This window comes from Microcebus murinus, chromosome 7 (assembly GCF_040939455.1).
Source record: "Microcebus murinus isolate Inina chromosome 7, M.murinus_Inina_mat1.0, whole genome shotgun sequence".
In the NCBI taxonomy this organism is placed as follows: Eukaryota; Metazoa; Chordata; class Mammalia; order Primates; family Cheirogaleidae; genus Microcebus; species Microcebus murinus.
The window spans coordinates 54,304,397-54,323,285 of NC_134110.1; the positions used below are offsets into that span (position 1 = coordinate 54,304,397).

Here is an 18,889-nt window from a genome sequence, read left to right on the forward strand (position 1 = left end):
TTCCCCAGCTTCTTTCCACTGCCTTCCTGAGGACAAAACATAGCATGGAAGAAGTAGCATGAGGATTTGGTCCTGGACAGGATTCATCACCTATAAGCTTTGGGCAAAACAGTTTCAGTTTCCTCAATAGCAGAATAGTGAGATTAATGTCTGTTTTACAAAGTTGTCAAGATTAAATGACATAGAGAATAGAAAGCATCTCATTCAGGGCCTGAGACCTAGTAGGCATTCAATAAATAGTTATCATGATACTTATTGTGCATTGCTTGTTAGAAACTCAAGGATTTAGATTATTCATATTTTCCTCAGCTCAGAAATGTGAGCTGGCTCTGGTTTATAGACCAGAAGAGTCACAAATTGTGTTTTGTAGGAGTTTGAGTAACAGGGTCAAATGAAGTTGTATACCTTGATTTATTTTCTAAAAGTTCATTGAAATCTCATCTTTTAAAAAAAATTCCACTTTTTCTCCTTGCTATTGTTCTATCTTGCCTCTTCCACCTCCCCTTACTTCCCCAGGCAATCTATGGGAATATTTCCACTGTTACTATTTTAGAATTATGTATTTTTGTTAGAATGAATTAATATGAATTATTCTACCACACAGCATGTTTCTATTATAATTAAACACTCAACTCTAGTCCGTACTCGTAATGTGATCTTTGTGAACTAACGAACAACCTCAGGCCCAGCCCCACCCCAAAGCTAAAATTCCAAATTTCAGTATAATTTACAGATTCCATCACTGTCATTAAGTTTGGAAATGTTAAATTCCTGCTTTTTGGTTAAGGCTTTGTTCTTCATAGAAAAACTGAAGATGGTAGTCAGAAGAAGTCAGTAATCAGATAGACTGCCTCTAACTCACTGACTGTCTCTGGACGTAACGTGCCAAAGTCAAGTCTGACTACCTGACTACAAAAGCCCAAAATAAACTCTCTTGGAGAAACTACATTTGGACTGCTGAGTGTGCTATTCCATTTGCTTGAAGTTTGGGCTGGCCACACAGGAGAGCCGTGCGTTTCTTCCCCCACCTGGGTCACTGTTGGTCGTCTGCTGGGAGACCGGCCTCTTTATGAAACCAGCCTTTCTGTGCTTCTAAGCTGTACTTATGAAATGATATCCTTGTGCCGTGCCTTCTCCTGTCTGCCTTGAGGGAAACGCGGAGAGCCTGGAAGCTCTGGAATCTTGGCACTTGCTGAGCTAGCGTGTGCAAACACACAGAGCCAGGGACCTGCAAGGCAGAGCACCGGCCAGCATGTTCTCAGGTTTCCTTTCCTTCACGCTTCTCTCTCCCCTGTTGTTTTTCAGGTAGTGAAGCTGATTTTAGCTCCTCGAGCAGCACGGGCAGCATTTCCGCTCCTGAGGTCCATATGTCTACTGCGGGAAACAAGCGGTCTTCTTTTCCACGCAAGTAGGCACTGTCTCCTACTCTGTCATTAAGACTCTTTACACAGGTGACTTACCTGTACCTTGTGCATCCATAGAACCACCCGGATTACTGTGCATTCATATTTTATTATTAATCAGTGAGGCTTTTTTGTTGATTTAAAGTTGGTACTTTCCCCTTCCTTACCTACTGTGGTCATGGGCTCGCCTGTGTTTGTCCTCCCGTGGCTGTCTCTCGTCCAGCCTTTGGCTGTGTCTGCTCCTCCTCCTCTCCCTTCTCTCTCTCCCTCACTCACCTGTGTCCTCTCTGGGGTACTAAGCCCTTCCCACCTGCCTCCCCTTCATGAATCTATTGTCTCTTGGCTGTGAAGCCTCTGACTTTCCCTTTCTTTCCTCTGGCTGGGCTTCCATTATTTATCTTTGTGAAGGAAGCAGTTACCCCCTGACCAACACATACCTGGGGAAGGAGAGAAGAAAGTGTAAAGTTCATGGGCGTGGGTGGCCAACACCGGGAGAGGCCTCAGAGCACGCTGCTTGCTACATACGTGGGCTCTGACGCCCAGCTGCCTTGGCTCCAATGCCAGCACCACCATCTGTAGACTATATGGCTCTGAGCAAGTTTTTTAACTTCTCTATGCCTCAGTTTTCTCCTCTGTACAATACAGGGGTCCACCTCATAAAGTCTGGGTCAGTGCTTGGCACATAGTAAGCATCAACAAATGTTCACCATTGATGCTATTTGAGTTGAGGGAGAGGAGGACTATGGGAAAATGGGAGCCACCGTTCACATTTAATGGGAAGGGTTATAAGCCCCAGGATTCTCTGCCTGCCACCACTGGCCTTATTTATTCATTCAGCAAGTATTTATTGAGCAGCTGCTATTAGGAAACAAAACTCCATGAAAATTATATTCATTCTAGTAGGGCAAGAAAGACAATACATAGATAAATAATACAATTATTTTAACAAACACACAGGGAAAGGATATAGAGAGTAATGGGGTGTGTGGTATATCTTAGATTGGCTAGTCCCAAGAGGCTGCAGTGATGAGGTGCCTCTGAGCAGGACTCAAGGAGCAGTGGAATGAGCCACAACACCTAGGGATGTCTCGTTTCCCGTCTTTATCAAGTCACGTGATTGTCCTGGGGCACAGTGTCCAAATTGTAAAAAGGGGGTTACTAAATGATTTTTTAAGGTCCCTTTCTGGAGAAAAACCATTTAGATTCTACAGGCTTGCATCTCCAGGACTTGGCAAGCAAATATTTCCTATTTCTCTTGGGTAAGCAGAAAATTTAGCCAATGTTTATAAAGAGACCTGAGACCCCCGGGGTCCTTTTTTTGTTAAAAATAAAGCTGAAGCCAGACAAACCTGTAATGAAAGAGCAAAGTCCACAGTAAAAAAAAAAACACAATTGTTCTATCCTCAGACCCCACCTATTTTGCCAATAAAGTGCCTCTGAGATTACAGGGCATGGATATATTAATATATTTTCGGTATAAATCAGATGTGGTTTGCTCTGAGAATAAACCATTTATCTCATTCAAGAAATTAGCACATGCCCATGGTACAAGGTATCAAAGAACATAGAGAAGCAAAAAAAAAAAAAGGAGAGAGGAAGACCTCTAGAAGAAGCCAATTTTATTAAGTATTTCAAAGGAATTTGTGTTTGTGGTTAAATTTCAAGGTCATGTCAGTAATACAGAGGGACTTAGGGAAAAATTATAGTCTGGACTTTATGGTATCTTTAAGTCATCAAAATTGATGTAAAATAGCTAAAAATAATTATGTGCAAATAGGTTATATGCTTATTCTAGAATGTATCGTAGCCAAGCAATAATAGATTTCAAAGGTTTAACAAAAATCAATAGATGGAAAAATTGAAATTGGTTATGTGCTATCTATTATCCTCACTTTTGTTTTAATTTATGCCAAACTATGTAGTAACTTGAGATCCTTTAATTGGCTGGTCCCTCCTGTGGTAAATGACTTTTTGCCAGGAGAATTAGCTCCTGGGTGGGAGATATGAGGAACAGGTAGAGTTGGTGAGACTGTTTTGACAGGTGATTTTATAAACAAAACTCTAAAGACTTACAAATTATCTCATCTAATAGAAGGCCACCTCTGCTGATATTTCTAAGGAATTCTCTTTAATAAACTAAAACCGTAATCTGTTCAGAAGCAGATAGAAGGGATAGGGAGGATGAAAAAAAAAAAAAAAGCTTGGGATTTAGAGTCAAACTGGGCTTGAGGTCAGTTTGTTATATTTATGACCCCAAGCCTCAGTTTCCTCTTCTGGAAAATGGGATAATAATAGCATCTGCCTCACTGACTTAAATGAGCTTATATGTGTGAGTGCTCAATATAGTGCCCAGAATTTAGTAAAAGGTCCATAAATGCTTATTTTTGTCAGTGGTGGTAAAAGTAATGCTCATAGACAAAGTAGTGGTGCTGCTGACTGTAATGGCATTGATTGTTTTAGTGGTGGTTATATTCGTCTGCTAGGGCTTCATAACCGAGTACCACAGACTGGAGGGCCTAAACAACAGAAATTTATTTACTCATAATAAGGAGGCTGGGAAGTCCAAGGTCAAGGTATCTGCAAGGTTGATGTCTTCTGAGGGCTCTCTCCTCAGCTGGTAGATGGCTATCTTCATATTGTTTTTCCTCTGTTCACAGTCTGTGTCCAAATCCTCTCTTGTTATAAAGACACCAATTAAACTGGACTAGGGTCTACCCTAACTGCTTCATTTTCACTTAATTTTCTCCTTTAAAAGCCCTATTTCCAAATGCAGTCACATTCTGAGGTCCTGGGAGTTAGGGCTTCAGTATATGATTTTGGGGTGGGTAGAGTTGGTGAGACTGTTTTCATGGTGATGATGGTGGTGGTGACAGGAATAGTAAAGTGCCCTGGCTAGGGAATAGATACTCACGTGGGTCACCCATGGGGTTTCCTTCTTCACTTCTTTCCTCTTACTTTCCAGTTACTATATTTGGATCTGCAAAAGGGTGCAGGATCGGCAGAATTTCCTCTCCTTTTTGTGGACTGCGTTCTTCTTTTCCACCAGACCAAGGGATTTAGAGTGGGCTGAGGAGTGTGGCATTGACAAACATGGAATCCCAGCTTCCTCTTTGAAAATGTTTTTTATCATCATCCATGAACAATTTGTATCTTACATACATTAGCGTTTGAACTAAACTAAATGAAAGGAACAGAACTGATATTTTAAGTGTGTTTGTTTTTTAACAGTAAGCTATTACAAAGAGTCTAATAATTTATTTTCTAAATAATATTCATGAAACAGCTTAGAACAGCCAGCGCTAGGGGCACAGAAGGTCCTCAGTGAAGGTTAATTTGGACTAGAACTCCCCAAGCAAACACTAGGGACAGCTCTTTACGTTCTCTCCTAACTTGTAATAGTTAATCCTCCGTATTTCTCAGAGTCACATTAAGAATGTTGGTCTGGTTGGTGCCAGACTTAGAAGTGAAGCATGGAAAACAAACTCCAAGCCAGGGTACATGTTCCTTTTAGCTCCTCGTGAAGTTCTTCCTACCCTGCGCTGCGGAAGTTGATTTGTCACAAAGCCATCAGCCCATCTGTTCCATATAAAGTGTCCCCTTCTCAGGAAAAGGAAAAAAAGTTCATTTGAATGATTTCAAATGCAAAGAACTTTTAACTCTAGAATTTGGTGATGTTTTACTTATGTGTGATTTGCCAGGTTGACAGCCAGTTGAAATTATATTTTATTTTAAATAAGTAATTATAGTTTTTTTTTTTTTTTTTTGAGACAGAATCTCGCTTTGTTGTCCAGGCTAGAGTGAGTGCCGTGGCGTCAGCCTAGCTCACAGCAACCTCAAACTCCTGGGCTCGAGTGATCCTTCTGCCTCAGCCTCCCGAGTAGCTGGGACTACAGGCATGCGCCACCATGCCCGGCTAATTTTTTTATATACATATCAGTTGGCCAATTAATTTCTTTTCTATTTTTTATAGTAGAGACGGGGTCTCACTCTTGCTCAGGCTGGTTTTGAACTCCTGACCTTGAGCAATCCGCCCGCCTCGGCCTCCCAAGAGCTAGGATTACAGGCGTGAGCCACCGCGCCCGGCCTAAATAAGTAATTATAGTTTTGAAGCCAAGGATACCCACATGTACTCTCGCACTCCCATTTACACACATCTCATTGAGATGTGTCAGGTGGATACAGCTGTAATTAAAATTGCAAAGAGGAGATTGTTAAAAAGAAGTACTGCTATATGAAAAGTATCTTGTTCTCTTTTATTTTTTGCAATTCCACCAAGTAATAATCCTGACACAGAACTGTTATCCTATTTTAGTAATTTCAACATTCTCAAGATGCTTACTTATACTATGGGTGTCAGATCTCTGGAACTAGATTAAGAGTGAAGTTAGAATAAGTTTATCCTGTAATAGTAACCTACGCTGTTGCACTTAACAGCTTATGGAATGCACTCACATGCATTCTTCGATTTGATTTTTCAGATCACCTCTGTGAGAAAGGAAGGAAAAGTGTGTGTGTGTGTGTGTGTGTGTGTGTGTGTGTGTGTGTGTGTGTGTGTATCTCCTTCCCTATGTGTTAAGTGACTTCCTTGCCTAAGTTCCTAGTAAATGGCAGTGCCAGGAACTCAAACTTCATTTGTTTATTCATCAGTCATTTAGGGAGCAACTACCATGTGCCATAAAGTAGTGGGAATGTAAAGAACAGGCTGTATTCCTGCCCTCAAGGATGCCCCCGTCTAGCAGGAAAGACAAGCAAGTATACAGTTGAAATGCCATGAGATAAGTTCCATGCTGAAAGTTTGCACAGAGTTTTAGGGAGCACCAAAGAGTGGCACCTGCACTGGCCTAGGGAAAAGTTCAGAGAAGGCTTTTTAGAGTGGGTGCCCATCAGTCTTGAAGTAGGAGGTATCCTGGAATTATCCAGCAGCTAGCAAAGGGAGCAGGAGAACATTCTAGCCAAAGGATATTATAAGTTCAAAAACCTGGTAGAAAGCATGGATCCCTCAAGAAACTGTAAGTCATTTGGAATGCTGGACTACAGGGGGAGGAGGAGTGGAGGATGGGGTTGGATGGGATGGTAGGATTGAACCTTGTGAGCCGTGCAAGGAGTCTGGACTTCATTTGGGAGGCAGTGGGAACCACTGAAGGGCTTTGAGGAGGGCAGTGATACTCTAATTTTAGAAAGGTAATGGCAGCCACAGGTCAGCCTCCTGCTGCTGAGGGCAAGGCAAGGGCAGGAGAACCAAGAAGGGGCTGTTACAACTATTTAATAGTAGTTAAATGATAAAAGCTGTGTTAAGTCATTGAGGATCAAAAGGAAAGAAAAGTTAAGTGGTCAAAACTGTAGACTTGATCCATTTACACGGGCGGGCTCTGTTTGTCTGTTCTGTTTTCTCCTCCTCCTCCTCCTCCTCTCCTCCTCCCACAACCCATCCTCCAAATGAACCTCCTTAATTTTCTTAACCCAATGTGAACCAAACTCAAATGTTTCTAAGCTGAAACAGGTGTACTGGAACAAAAACCCCATCTTCAAAACAGCCTCCAAAATAAACCTAAGCCAAGTCAACATTTCACATTGTGTATGTTCTTAGCACGCAACTGGGTTTAATCCAAAACAAGCTCTGTGGTCAGAAACTATTTGAAAGAACAACAGAGGAAGAGGTTTCTTCTGCTCATGATACAGGGAGAGAAAATACTGGGCAGGTGGGAAAAAAGCTGCTTGTGAGGACAGTGCACTAATAATTGTAATAATAATAATAGACAGTTTGCACTAATATATTGCCCCTTTCTGCTCCATCAGTTGAATTTCCTTAGTAGTAACTAGCTTTGAGAAGTAAGACATTGGCACTTGGGCATCTCTAAGCCCCAAGCATTTTAACATTTTGCATGCTTTGCTCCCAGTCGAGGTCCTCATGGGCGGAGTAATGGAGCTTCATCCTACAAGTCTGGCAGCAGCCCACCCTCCCCACGGGGAAAGGACCTTCTCTCCATGCTGTGCAGGAATCAGCTGAGCACCGTAAACAACCATCCCAGTTATGCACCTTCTTCCCCAAGTAGTAGCAATTCAGGCTCCTACAAAGGAAGTGACTGCAGCCCAATCATGAGGTGAGTCCTGTTCACCTCCTATTCCATGTGTCTTAGAAAGCTTGGTAAGCTTTTCTTATAAAAGGAAAAAAAAATGTATACAATTCTTGATCCCTTGCCTTATTCTGCAACAAGACACTTGTCTTTCCTTTCCCACACTCAGCTAATCCTTCAAGGGCTGGTACAGGAAGGGTGCAAGCCATAATTTCTAACAAGGTACAAGAGTCCAGGCAGTTCCTGGGCAGGGAGAGAAAACAGCACAGATGGCAGTAGGAGGAACCTACTAATTCCCCTCAGAACAAGGAATATCCTATCTGTGTTCAATCAACCATGCCAACGCCAAAGGTTTATTGAGTCCCAGGTACGATGTTTAGCACTGGGAGGAGAGCAGTGAACAACAGAGAAGGCCACCATGCTTACTGCTCAGAGGAGAAGGAAGACATTAGCCATCTAATGACAAAAACAAAATTACCTGCAAGCACTTGTTGCTTTAAGAGTTTGTGAAGGGTGGGGAGGGGCCCAGCTAGTCTGGAGGGATGGGTGAGGCCTCCCTAAGGAAGTGAAAGGAAGTGAGATTGGAAGGGCAAGCAAGGAGTTAATAGTATGGGGTGGGTGCAGATCAGAAAGAAGGAATTGCACATCCAGAAGGGCCACAACAGGAGTCCTTAGAGGGTGGGAACTAGACACTGGACAATTTGGGAGCCAGCTGCGACAATTCCTGGGATTATGTCTAGAATCAGGAAGGAGCTGGCAGTCCTCCTCTTTGGGGCTTCTTCCTTCTGGGTGTCCCTGCAGCTCTCTTATAGCAGGGATGCCCAGCTCCTGGCCAGGCCTGAGTGGGGCCAAGATTACAGTGAGGGCTGCTTTGTAGAACACTGAGCGCCTCTCTTGCAAAATACATTGGTGAGAGTGGAGTAGAGGAAGGAACTTGTTCCCTGCAGAAGAAGGGAACAATGGAAACTTTCCATTTCCACCAAATCAGCACACTCACATCAGGGATGGGTATCAGAACAATTTGATTTCATCTAATAACAATCAGGATCTTTAGACAGTAGTAGCATATTGTGTGGGAAGTTAAGTCGTCTCGCTCCCTTCCTTCCCTCCCACCTTTCCCACTCTTTGTCCTACATGTTACTCTGAACTGACAGCTCTGGCCTATAGACAAATGTGCATTATTTTGTATGAGAACATTCCTAAGTCATAGAAAATTTTCCTTCTCTACCTTCCCAACCTCCTCCACAAACACATATACACCCCTCAGTCTTCCAAATAATGAGTACTCCTAAGATTAGCAGGTATATTACAGTTTACCTTCAGAAGGGAGTTCACCAATTGTTGGGGTTTAAGACCCCAGCACACAGCTGCCATTCCTTCTCAAGCTGTTAGCTGTGTGTCTTACTTTAGGTGGCTACAACAAAGTACTATATACTTTGGTCCAAATCTTTAGAGCACCATAGACTTAAGTCTAAGATCAGAGTGCCCGCATGGTCTGGTTCTGGGAAAGGCTTTCTTCTGGGATGCAGACTGCGAGCTTCTTAATGTCTCCTTGTGAGCTGGAAGGAGAGAGCTGGAAAGCTTTCTAGGATTCCTCTTATTTATAAGGAAACAAATCCATTTTTGAGGGCTCCACTCTCACAACCTAATCACCTCCCAAAGGCCCCACCTTCTTGGGAATTAGGATCTTCACGTAATTTTGAGAGGACACAAACATTGAATCCATAACATTGTGTATATGGAAAAGGAAACAGGGTCAAAAGTAACATTTCATTACTTGGATTGTTTCAGGCGTTCAGGAAGGTACATGTCTTGTGGTGAAAATCATGGTGTCAGACCCCCAAATCCGGAGCAGTACTTGACTCCACTGCAGCAGAAAGAGGTCACAGTGAGACACCTCAAGACCAAGCTGAAGGAGTCTGAGCGCCGACTTCATGAGAGGTAAACCTGCATTCCTTGCTCAGTGTGGTTTAGGACAGTTTCTTTTTCCGTAAAATGAAATGTGAACCCAAACTATAGAAAACTAGTAAAGGAAAAAATGATTTTATTTCAACTGTTGTCAAGTTTTTAAAATCAGTCTTTGAAAAGAGAGCCATTTCATAATTCTATGTGATTAAGCGGCTTTCTGGGTATACACAGCTTTGATGTGAAGAATTGGGTGTGTGCATGACTATTTTTAAATGGCAGAAACACTTACAGGAACAGTCCTATATTTCCAGCAGAAGGGGTCACACACAATAGGCCAATTAAGCCCTGTTTATCTGTGCAAGAGTGGATATCTGCTTGCATTGTGATTCCTGCAGGCTATTTCTGTGCTGAAGGGAGGGGTTCATTATTCTTGGCCAAGTGTTAAGGTTGAAAAAAACAAACAAACAAAAAAAGCCCATGTGTAAGAGATCTTATCTCAGAGAGAAGGACCTTTGGCACCTTGGGGGCAAGCCAGTTTTTCTTCTTGATGGTTTTCCCCTGGAACATTTAGGGACAGCCTAGGAGAGCTCTAATCAGGGTAGCTGTGTGCTCAGGGAGGGGTGGCATTTGGGTTCAATGGGAGCCTGAGGTCTGATTCAGTACATGGCTGCCTAATGAGCCCAAACCTCCTCCTCTGCTGATATGGAGAAGACCCAGTGACTTTGGTTGATAAAACCGTGGGCAAACTGGGGTGCAGGCTGTAAGGAGGGACATTTTCCATCTTCTAAGTTGATTTGGTTTCTCGTCTACCTGAAGTAGACATGAGACCCAAAGTCACCTCTAAGATGAGTCAGACTCTGTTGTCTGGAATGTTTAGTTTATGCTTTGAAGAATCCATGGGACGATTTGAGCATTCAAGGCAGGGAGGAATGGTGAATGGTAAAGCAACAAAACTTGAGAAAATATCCAAGCCCAAACTTAAAGAAGCAATACTAACATCTCTTTATATTTATATATATGAGGATCCTGACAGCCTGGTCTTCATATCCACTGGTAATATAAGGACATACATTTATATTGACTGTGAGGAAACTGTATGTAAGAACAAATTTCTTAACAAAGATCTTGAAATACTTTCTTGTGAAGGATCTAAAAAACAGGATAGATTCTCCTTAGTGTAGGATGAATTCGACAATCATCCTACCTGAAAGGAAATAGAATAAGCAACTTTTCACAAAGTCCTTGCAATAAGTAGCATTATATAATATAATGCAATTATATATACATATATATGCATTACATAATATAACAATAATGTTTAATTCTCATTGGAATAAAATCAGAACAGTTTTGCAAAGGTAAAACTTTTCAGTCCACATTCTGTGTTTAATAGATAATTAAAAGTAAACTGGCCTTTTTTTCCCCACAAACTGTTTGTAAACATTATGAACAGGTAGGCTATGGAGATAAAAGCAACTCTAAAATATATCTAAAATAAAAATAAAATATCTCTAAAAGACAAAAGAGACTCTAAAGTGTTTTAATAATAAAATTTCAAATATTATGTATTGAGTAGAAGATAAACTTATAATGTACTTAGTGCAATGCCTGACTCATACTGAGTATTCAGAAAAGGAAATGATGGTAGCTATTACGATTCAGAATCTGATTACTATTACTACTTTAGACATTTTACAATTTTAGGGGGAAAGCTCATGGCTAATACCTGCCAAAGAAAAAATTTTCAAAACTGATTTAGCATCTATCCTTCAAGAGGAAAAGTATAGCCTCTTTCTTGGCTGTGTGTCAGGATTGCTTGCTGCCTGGTTCAAAGTTGACATTTGTTTTTAACCATGCTTGTCTTGGCACAGGGAAACTGAAATCGTGGAGCTTAAGTCCCAGCTGGCCCGTATGCGAGAAGACTGGATTGAGGAAGAATGCCACCGGGTGGAGGCCCAGTTGGCACTCAAGGAAGCCAGGAAAGAGATTAAACAGCTCAAACAGGTCATTGAAACCATGAGGAGCAGCTTGGCTGATAAAGATAAAGGCATTCAGAAATACTTTGTGGACATAAACATCCAAAACAAGAAGTTGGAGTCTCTACTTCAGAGCATGGAGATGGCGCACAATGGCTCTCTGAGGGATGAACTGTGCCTGGACTTTCCATGCGATTCCCCTGAGAAAAGCTTAGCCCTGAACCCCCCGCTTGGCAAGATAGCAGATGGCTTGTCTCTGGAAGAGCAGGTCACCGAGGAAGGGGCCGAGAGAGAGCTGCTGGCGGCAGATAGCACGGCCGACTGTGCAGATCTGTTTGATGAGATGGTGACGGCCACCGCCACGGAATCTGGTGGCCTGGAGCTTGTTCATTCCGCCCCCAGGGCTGAAGTCCCTGAGCCGCTCCCCGCGGCGGCTCTGGAGGCCGGCGGCCTGGCGGTGGAGCGAGCCGTGCAGACCGACGTGGTGCCCTACAGCCCAGCCGTCTCCGAGCTCATTCAGAACATGCTGCAGCTCCGGGACCTCTATCCCTCGAGCTCCGCATCCCCCGATGAGTCTGGGCCTGACTCCACTGAGAGCTTCCCAGAGTCCCTCTCTGCCTTGGTGGTTGATTTGACGCCGAGAAATCCAAACTCAGCCATCCTTTTGTCTCCCGTGGAGACCGCATACGCCACGGTGGAGGTGGAGGCGGGAGCCCCTGCAAACAGCCTCATGCGAGAGCTGGATTTTGCAGCCCACGCAGAAGAAAGGTTGGATGGGGTCGTCCCGCTCTCTCATGGGGGCGTCGTGAAGCAGTACTGGAGCCGCAGTTTCCTGGTGGATCTCCTGGCTGTGGCTGCCCCCGTGGTCCCCACAGTTCTGTGGGCATTCAGTACTCAGAGGGGGGGAACAGATCCTGTCTATAATATCGGAGCCTTGCTCCGGGGCTGCTGTGTGGTTGCCCTGCACTCCCTCCGCCGCACCGCCTTCCACATCAAAACTTAGAAGTTGTTGTGACCGTGTGCCAATTTGTCCCGTGTGGGTTGTGCCAGGTAGGAGGTCGGTCTGTGGCGGTCTCTCTTCTGTCGTTTTGCTCCTCGGTATTTGATTTGCACTATATTTCATTGAAGCCTGTTCACTGTTTAAAACTGGAGGTATCTTCAAAGGCATGGAGACCCGGTTCCAGTAAATGTCCCACCAGTATGGTATAGAAAGCATGCTCATGACCCTGCCGTGTCGTCCGAGGTACCCGTTCTTATCCTAGTGGTTCAGGAAGAGAAAATGCAAAGTTTGCACTTTGAAGACAGCTTCTCTAAGGCTGGCATGTTATCTCCTTGCTTTGCTTTGTGCCGTTTTAAAATGTGTAATTGTTCCAGCATTCCAATGGTCTTGTGCATAGCAGGGGACTGTAACCAAAAATAAAAATGTATTTGTGTAATTGGTTTGAAGAAGTCTTGAATAGCTCTTTAGTGTCTTACTTGGGGTTGATAAGGTTTGAGTGTTTGCAATTTTTTACTAAATGTAGCTCCAAAGTCTTAAATGGCTTGTTTGTTTTTAAACCTGTTAATTAAGGGAACTGTATGTAAGTTTACATTGTACTAACTTATTTTTTGCTTATTATATATAGTGTTTTATTGGAAATTGTTTGTAATCACACACTTCAGCATGATGAATATAAAGATTAGTATTTCCATCTAAATAAATGTTTTATCCTCCTTTAAGATAATGTCTGTGAGTTTACTTCTTCATGTAAGAAAGATTAAACAAACAGCAGATCTTCTATATTTATTAATAAGGATCTATAAAATGGAATTAAGAAATGAGAAAGAGGGAAAAATAATTGTTAAGGAAAGATGAGGATTTCTCACCGTGATACAAAAAGCATCATTTCTAAATAAAATGGCTTTTATTTGTTTCCTTTTAAATTACTGATATACTTGTTTGTCCACATATTCAGTAAGCATGTATAGAGTTTTTTTTTTTTTTAAGGGAAGTTGGGCTAATTTTTAAGCATGGTAGTTGTACAGGGGAGGGAGAAATTGGTAGTGCCATATGCTCTCCTTCCCTTGGAATGATAGGGTAAGGGTGGGTGCTGGGAAGGGATGATATTTGATCTATATTCATTTATTCCTTACACCAACCTTATGAGGTGGGTATTCTGTTTTACAGATAAGGGAGCTAAACCTCAAAGAGGAAAATTGCTCAGGATCTCCAAGTTCATCTCCCCAAGCTAGGATTTCAAGTGTCTGCAAAGCAAATGCCTTTTCTCCTCTATCACATAAAGGGAAGAGACTTGGAGAGCATCCTAAGTTCTCATTCAGAAACTCTTCTTCCATAGCACTTTTTTACTTTCGAGGTCTTGGTTATTACCCATCTTCCCTGCTGAAATAGCTCTATGAGGGCAGGGATCAGTTTTCTATTTTGCTCACAGATATGTATCAGGAACTTAAACTGACACATACTCGGAAGTTTAAAAACAGCAATTGAATAAATAGCTTATTAGGTACTCAGGTACTAGCGAGGCACTTTACTGGATAGATCAGTGAAGAAAATATACAAGGTTTCTGCCCCCAAGGAGCTTACTTTCTTTGTCTGAGAAAGATGCAGAACATGCCAACGCATAAACAAGATAGTTTCAGATAGTGGTAAGTGCTTTCAGGAAAATAAACAAGGTGTTTTGACTAAGAGTGATGGGGTAAAGGTAAGGAAACACATCTCTGAAGAAATAACATTGGTGCCAATGGATGAAAAAGAGTCAATCGTGGGAAGATACAGGGTAAAATGTTACAAAAAGAACAACCGCCAAGGCCCTGAGGCAGAAGAGAGCTCAGCATGTGATAGGAGCATGAATGACGTCAGTGTGGCTAGAGCAGAGTGAGGGGCAGGGGGAAGACAGCAGAAGTAGACAAGAAGCTGGTTCGTATAGGGCTGTGTAAACCAACAGTCCCCAACCTTTTTGACACCAGGGACCAGTTTCATAGAAGACAATTTTTCCACAGACTGATGGAGGTGTGGGGAGGGATGGTGTCAGGATGATTCAAGTGCATTATATTGTGTACTTTATTTCTATCATTACATTGTAATATATAATGAAATAATCATGCAACTCACCATAATGCAGAATCTAATGCTGCCACTGATCTGACAGGAGGCGGAGCTCAGGCAGTGATGTGAGTGATAGGGATCGGCTGTAAATACAGATGAAGCTTCGCTCACTCACTCTCCGCTCATCTCCTGCTGTGCAGTGGACCAGTACTGGTCCACAGCCTTGGGGCTGGAGACTGCAGGTGAAAACCATGGTAGGGGTTTGAAATGATCCCCAATGTAATGAGAAAATATTGATGAACTTTATGACTTTAAACACATATAATCTGTTTTTCTGTCTTTTTCTGACTCTATGGCTGCTAGATGCAGAGTGCACTATATAGGTGGGAAGGAATGAAGATGGGGACACCATTTAGGGCTCTCTCGTAATCGTCCAAAAGAGAGATTATGACCAGTTGGAGGTGGAACTGGATACAGAGGTTAAGTTAAATAATTAAAGATATAGCTTGAAGATAGAACCAACGTGATTTATTATGGGTTAAATGTGGGGCAGGACGTAAGGAAAAGAGAAAAATTAAGGGCAACTCAGGTGTTTGACTTGAGCAACTGAATCAGTGGTGCTGCCATTTTGCTGAGAAGGGAAAGAGTTCCAGAGAAACAAGTTTGGGAAAATAAAATAGAGATGTCTATTACAATATCCATGTGGAGATGTCAAGAGTAACTACATATATGAATGTGAAATCAAGGGAGCTGTCAGGGCTGGAGTTATAAAGTTGGGGTTCCCCGGCATTCGCATAGTATTTAAAACCATGGGAACAGGGGAGATCATCAAGGAAGAGTGTAAAGAAAAGCCAGGAACTAAGTCCTGTGGTACTGCCCCATTTGGAGAGGTGGAGGATGAAGAACCAGCAAAACAGCTGGAGAAGAGGCAGCCTAAAATGTAGGAGGAAAACTAGGTGAATGGAGCATTATGAAAAACAAGAGAGGAGCGTTATTCAAGAAGAGTAGAACAGTGAACTGTATTGAAATTCTACAAAAAAATTAACACAAAAATGGTTACATATCCATTGGCTTTGACAATAAGGTCTTAATGACATTGTCAAGATCATTTTCTCTGGAGAAATGAAGATGGAAGCCAGACTGAATCAGGTTGAAAAGTGAATGGAAGAGAGAAAGTAGAAGTAAACATGTGCAGCTAATTTGTTTAATTTGTTTTAAGTTTTACTATAAAGGAAAGTAGGGAAGTGGTTGGTAGTTACACAGAGATAGGAGGTCAAGGGTTTGTTTTATTTTTCAAATATTGAGAGGAGATAGAACCCATTTGCTTTTGTGATTGACCCAATGAAAAGAAAAACATTGATGACATAGGAAAGAAAGGGTTAATTGAAGAAGGGCAGCCCTTCAGAAGCTGAGAAGGGAGAGGATCCAGGCTACAAGGATACAAGTATAGAGAGAAGTGGTTTGTCTCTAATAGGACATTTCTACTGGACTACACACATGCCTTGGGCACACACATTTGTACTTAGCACACTTCTTGCAGCTCTAGTCAGCAGTAGAGGGATTTGGCTAAAATGGGGAGGAAACTATTTCTGGAGGTGAGTAATGGGATATGTCCCAAAATAATAGGCCATGATGACTCAAGTCTCTTCCTGTAGTGCAGCCCAGACCAATACCTGGATACTGGTATCTTCCTTAAAGTCCCTCCTTGTGTTTATTTTTAGCCATTGCTAAAAGCATTTTTACTTTAAGAAAATTATAAGCCTGTTTTGGGTATCTGCTTGTTGCTACAGAAACAAATATAACCATACAACTGAGCACTGTTCTTCATCAATTCAAAATGAACAGAAATGATGTGCTCTGGTTAGAATGAATTTTCTATGAACCACACATATTTATGTTGATTATCAAATTGGAGGCAGCTGATCACCAATTGCAAACTGCTTCATTGTCTTAATGTCGTGTATCCTTTACATACACCAAAAGATTAAAACAAAGTAATTCGTTTAGGACACTGGACACTGCATATCCTATCTACCACTGGAACAAATTTGTACAAAAGTTAACAGCAACAACAAAAAAACCAGGAGATCCTGGAGCAGTTATTTTTTCTTCTCCTCCTTTTCCCCCTCCCCCTCCTCCTCCTTCTTCAGGGTTTCAGCATACAGTCTGTGGAAAATTACTGCTTTTATTCAAAACAAAGTCTCTTACAAATGAGTCCCTTGGAGTAAATAAAAGATGGAACATGCTTGCCTTTCGGAAGCCCAAGGCGTTGGCTGGTTTTGTGGACAGGATGATCTGATCCCATAGAAAGAATTGCCTCAAAGTTGCTTTCAGTAATTCGGGGGCCTGTGATATACAAACAGGCAGGAAAGGAAAAAAAAAAAAAAGAACAATTCCACTCTATTGAACAAATTGCTGTTCCATCAAAGCAAATGTTAAACATTTCCTACAGTTATGTGTGCAAACATTCCAATTTATAAGAAAAGATTTTTCCCAAAGGGATATGTTGACCTTTCCAAGTTGAGCTGTTCAGAAAAGGGGGAAAAAATGCAATGCACTCAGATGCCTAGCGTTTCTGACATTTGTGGCAGAAGAAAAAGGAAGTCTGTGATTTGCATTTATTATTGGCCCTAAGTAGTCGTTGAGTCTGACATGTTTTTCTCTTGAGGGTTTTTCATGTTAAAAGGTTCGGGGTAGTTTCCCACTTTCATTTGGGGTCGGTGAGCACTTTTATAAAGTTTTATTATTCCCAATCTGACCAGGTAAATTGTGCAAAATGAAGCAGTTATCTAGGAAATTAAAACTGTTTATTGCACTCAAATCTTGAAAGAATATCACAAATTCCCAATTGTCCTGAATAAAAACAAAAGTCCAAATAGAATAAAAACAGGTTTATATCAGATTTCTTAAACCACTAGAAGACATGCACTGCTGTGACCACTGATTTTCTCATAATGATCTTTGTAACTAATGGTTATAACAATAATTCCAAATAATTTTAAAAATTTACATTTTTAAATTCAAAAAAGGTTTAAGTACTACTCAGAATAGTTTTATTAAAAGATTAGAATATTTTAGTAGCATTCCATTTGTTAAAAGGTGTACCTCTTTAAAAAGTATTTTAAACATTTATATATATATATATATATATATAAATTATATATAACACATACAAGTGAATTTTTTGAAACAGAGACACTGACACCGAGCCCTGCCATTGCCCCAACCACCTCCCCATGGTGGTCCTGGTATCAACTCTGAGAACAGCTTGTAAATAATTTCACTATGAGATTCTTTGAAAATTGCCAGTTCATGTAAGATCTCACGTATGAAAACTATCAATTAATTGGAATAGTACTCTGGTTAATGCTGAAGATTAGGTTCTCTATTGCCCTAAACAAATGAATACTTAATGGAATTGTTTTTCTAACCTTTCTCACAAAATTTTGTTTGCTCTGTTGGTTTAACTGTGAAGAGGACTCATTATCTCTCACTCAGAGTAAAGAAGCCATGTAAGCATCTGGAACTATGGTGATATAAAACAACAATGTAAAACCAACAGTCTGGACTCCTTCTGTGAATATTTAAGGTAGGCATCATAGCTTTTCTAATTCAATGGTGCAGTAAGAAACTTCCCTCCTCTTCCTTGCAATATCAAAATGCTCACAGTGTTTGAAACCGTTAACCACTCTCACTTTCTACAGTAAACAATAGGTGCTGGCATTTTCAACTGACCTTTAATTCCCCTGAACCAGCACATTATTTCTAGCTTGTTGGCTGTATAGAGAAAATGAAAAATGAGAAGTCTTAATAATTTTCACATCTCGCACCGAAAGCAGTACATAGAAAAGTTAAAAATGATCACCCATGTACTACCTAACCCCATAAGGGCTCTTTCTAATCAAGACAGATTACGCACTTATGAGGTTCAGATGCACTGCAGAGCCTCACAAAGTAATAAAAGCACTTGTATTTTCCTGTGCTTTAAACTTAAGTATGTCAAGTTAAATATATCTGTATCCTTATGCATGTCTTACTTAGCACTGCAATAAAATGCCGAGTTTATTTCAGAGGCCAATATATCTAATGATGGTGTTACTTTTCTCTGTAAAATAGTGTTGCGGCAAGTGTACAGCTAGTGTTACAGCTCTTGACCGGGGAAAGAACCCAGCGGCACACGAAGAGTCGGGGAACAGTCTTTATTCTTCCACAGCAGGCTCAGCACACCTAGTGTTATAGCTCTCTTCACGTCTTCCGATCTTCTGCCCCTTCTGCCCCTTCTTCTCCCCCTGCTTTTATACACTTAGTAGGGCTCAAAAAACGTCCAATCAACTACAAGCTTTAACGTCCAATCAACAACAAACTTTAACATCTAATCAAAAACAGTGGGATTCAACACTCAAGCAGCATGGCTGTAATATAAGCGTCGTGGGCCCGGCCGCATTCCAGCACGTGGGGGCCGGGCGGCTCTCTGCCGCGGGGCCT

General features: G+C 41.6%; 1 protein-coding gene across 4 annotated transcripts in view; it reads left to right on the plus strand.

Moving 5' to 3' along the window:
* Positions 1-13,086, plus strand: part of SYBU (syntabulin) — a 72,289-nt gene extending 59,203 nt beyond the window's left edge. For all 4 annotated transcript variants that reach the window (XM_012786300.3, XM_012786302.3, XM_020288994.2 and 1 more), the window contains 4 exons: positions 1,306-1,408; positions 7,301-7,504; positions 9,269-9,418; positions 11,257-13,086. In XM_012786300.3, coding sequence (XP_012641754.2) covers positions 1,306-1,408; positions 7,301-7,504; positions 9,269-9,418; positions 11,257-12,364 — 1,565 coding nt within the window. In that variant the 3' untranslated portion in view covers positions 12,365-13,086. The remainder of the gene's footprint in view (positions 1-1,305; positions 1,409-7,300; positions 7,505-9,268; positions 9,419-11,256) is intronic.
* The last annotated feature ends 5,803 nt before the right edge of the window (positions 13,087-18,889 follow it).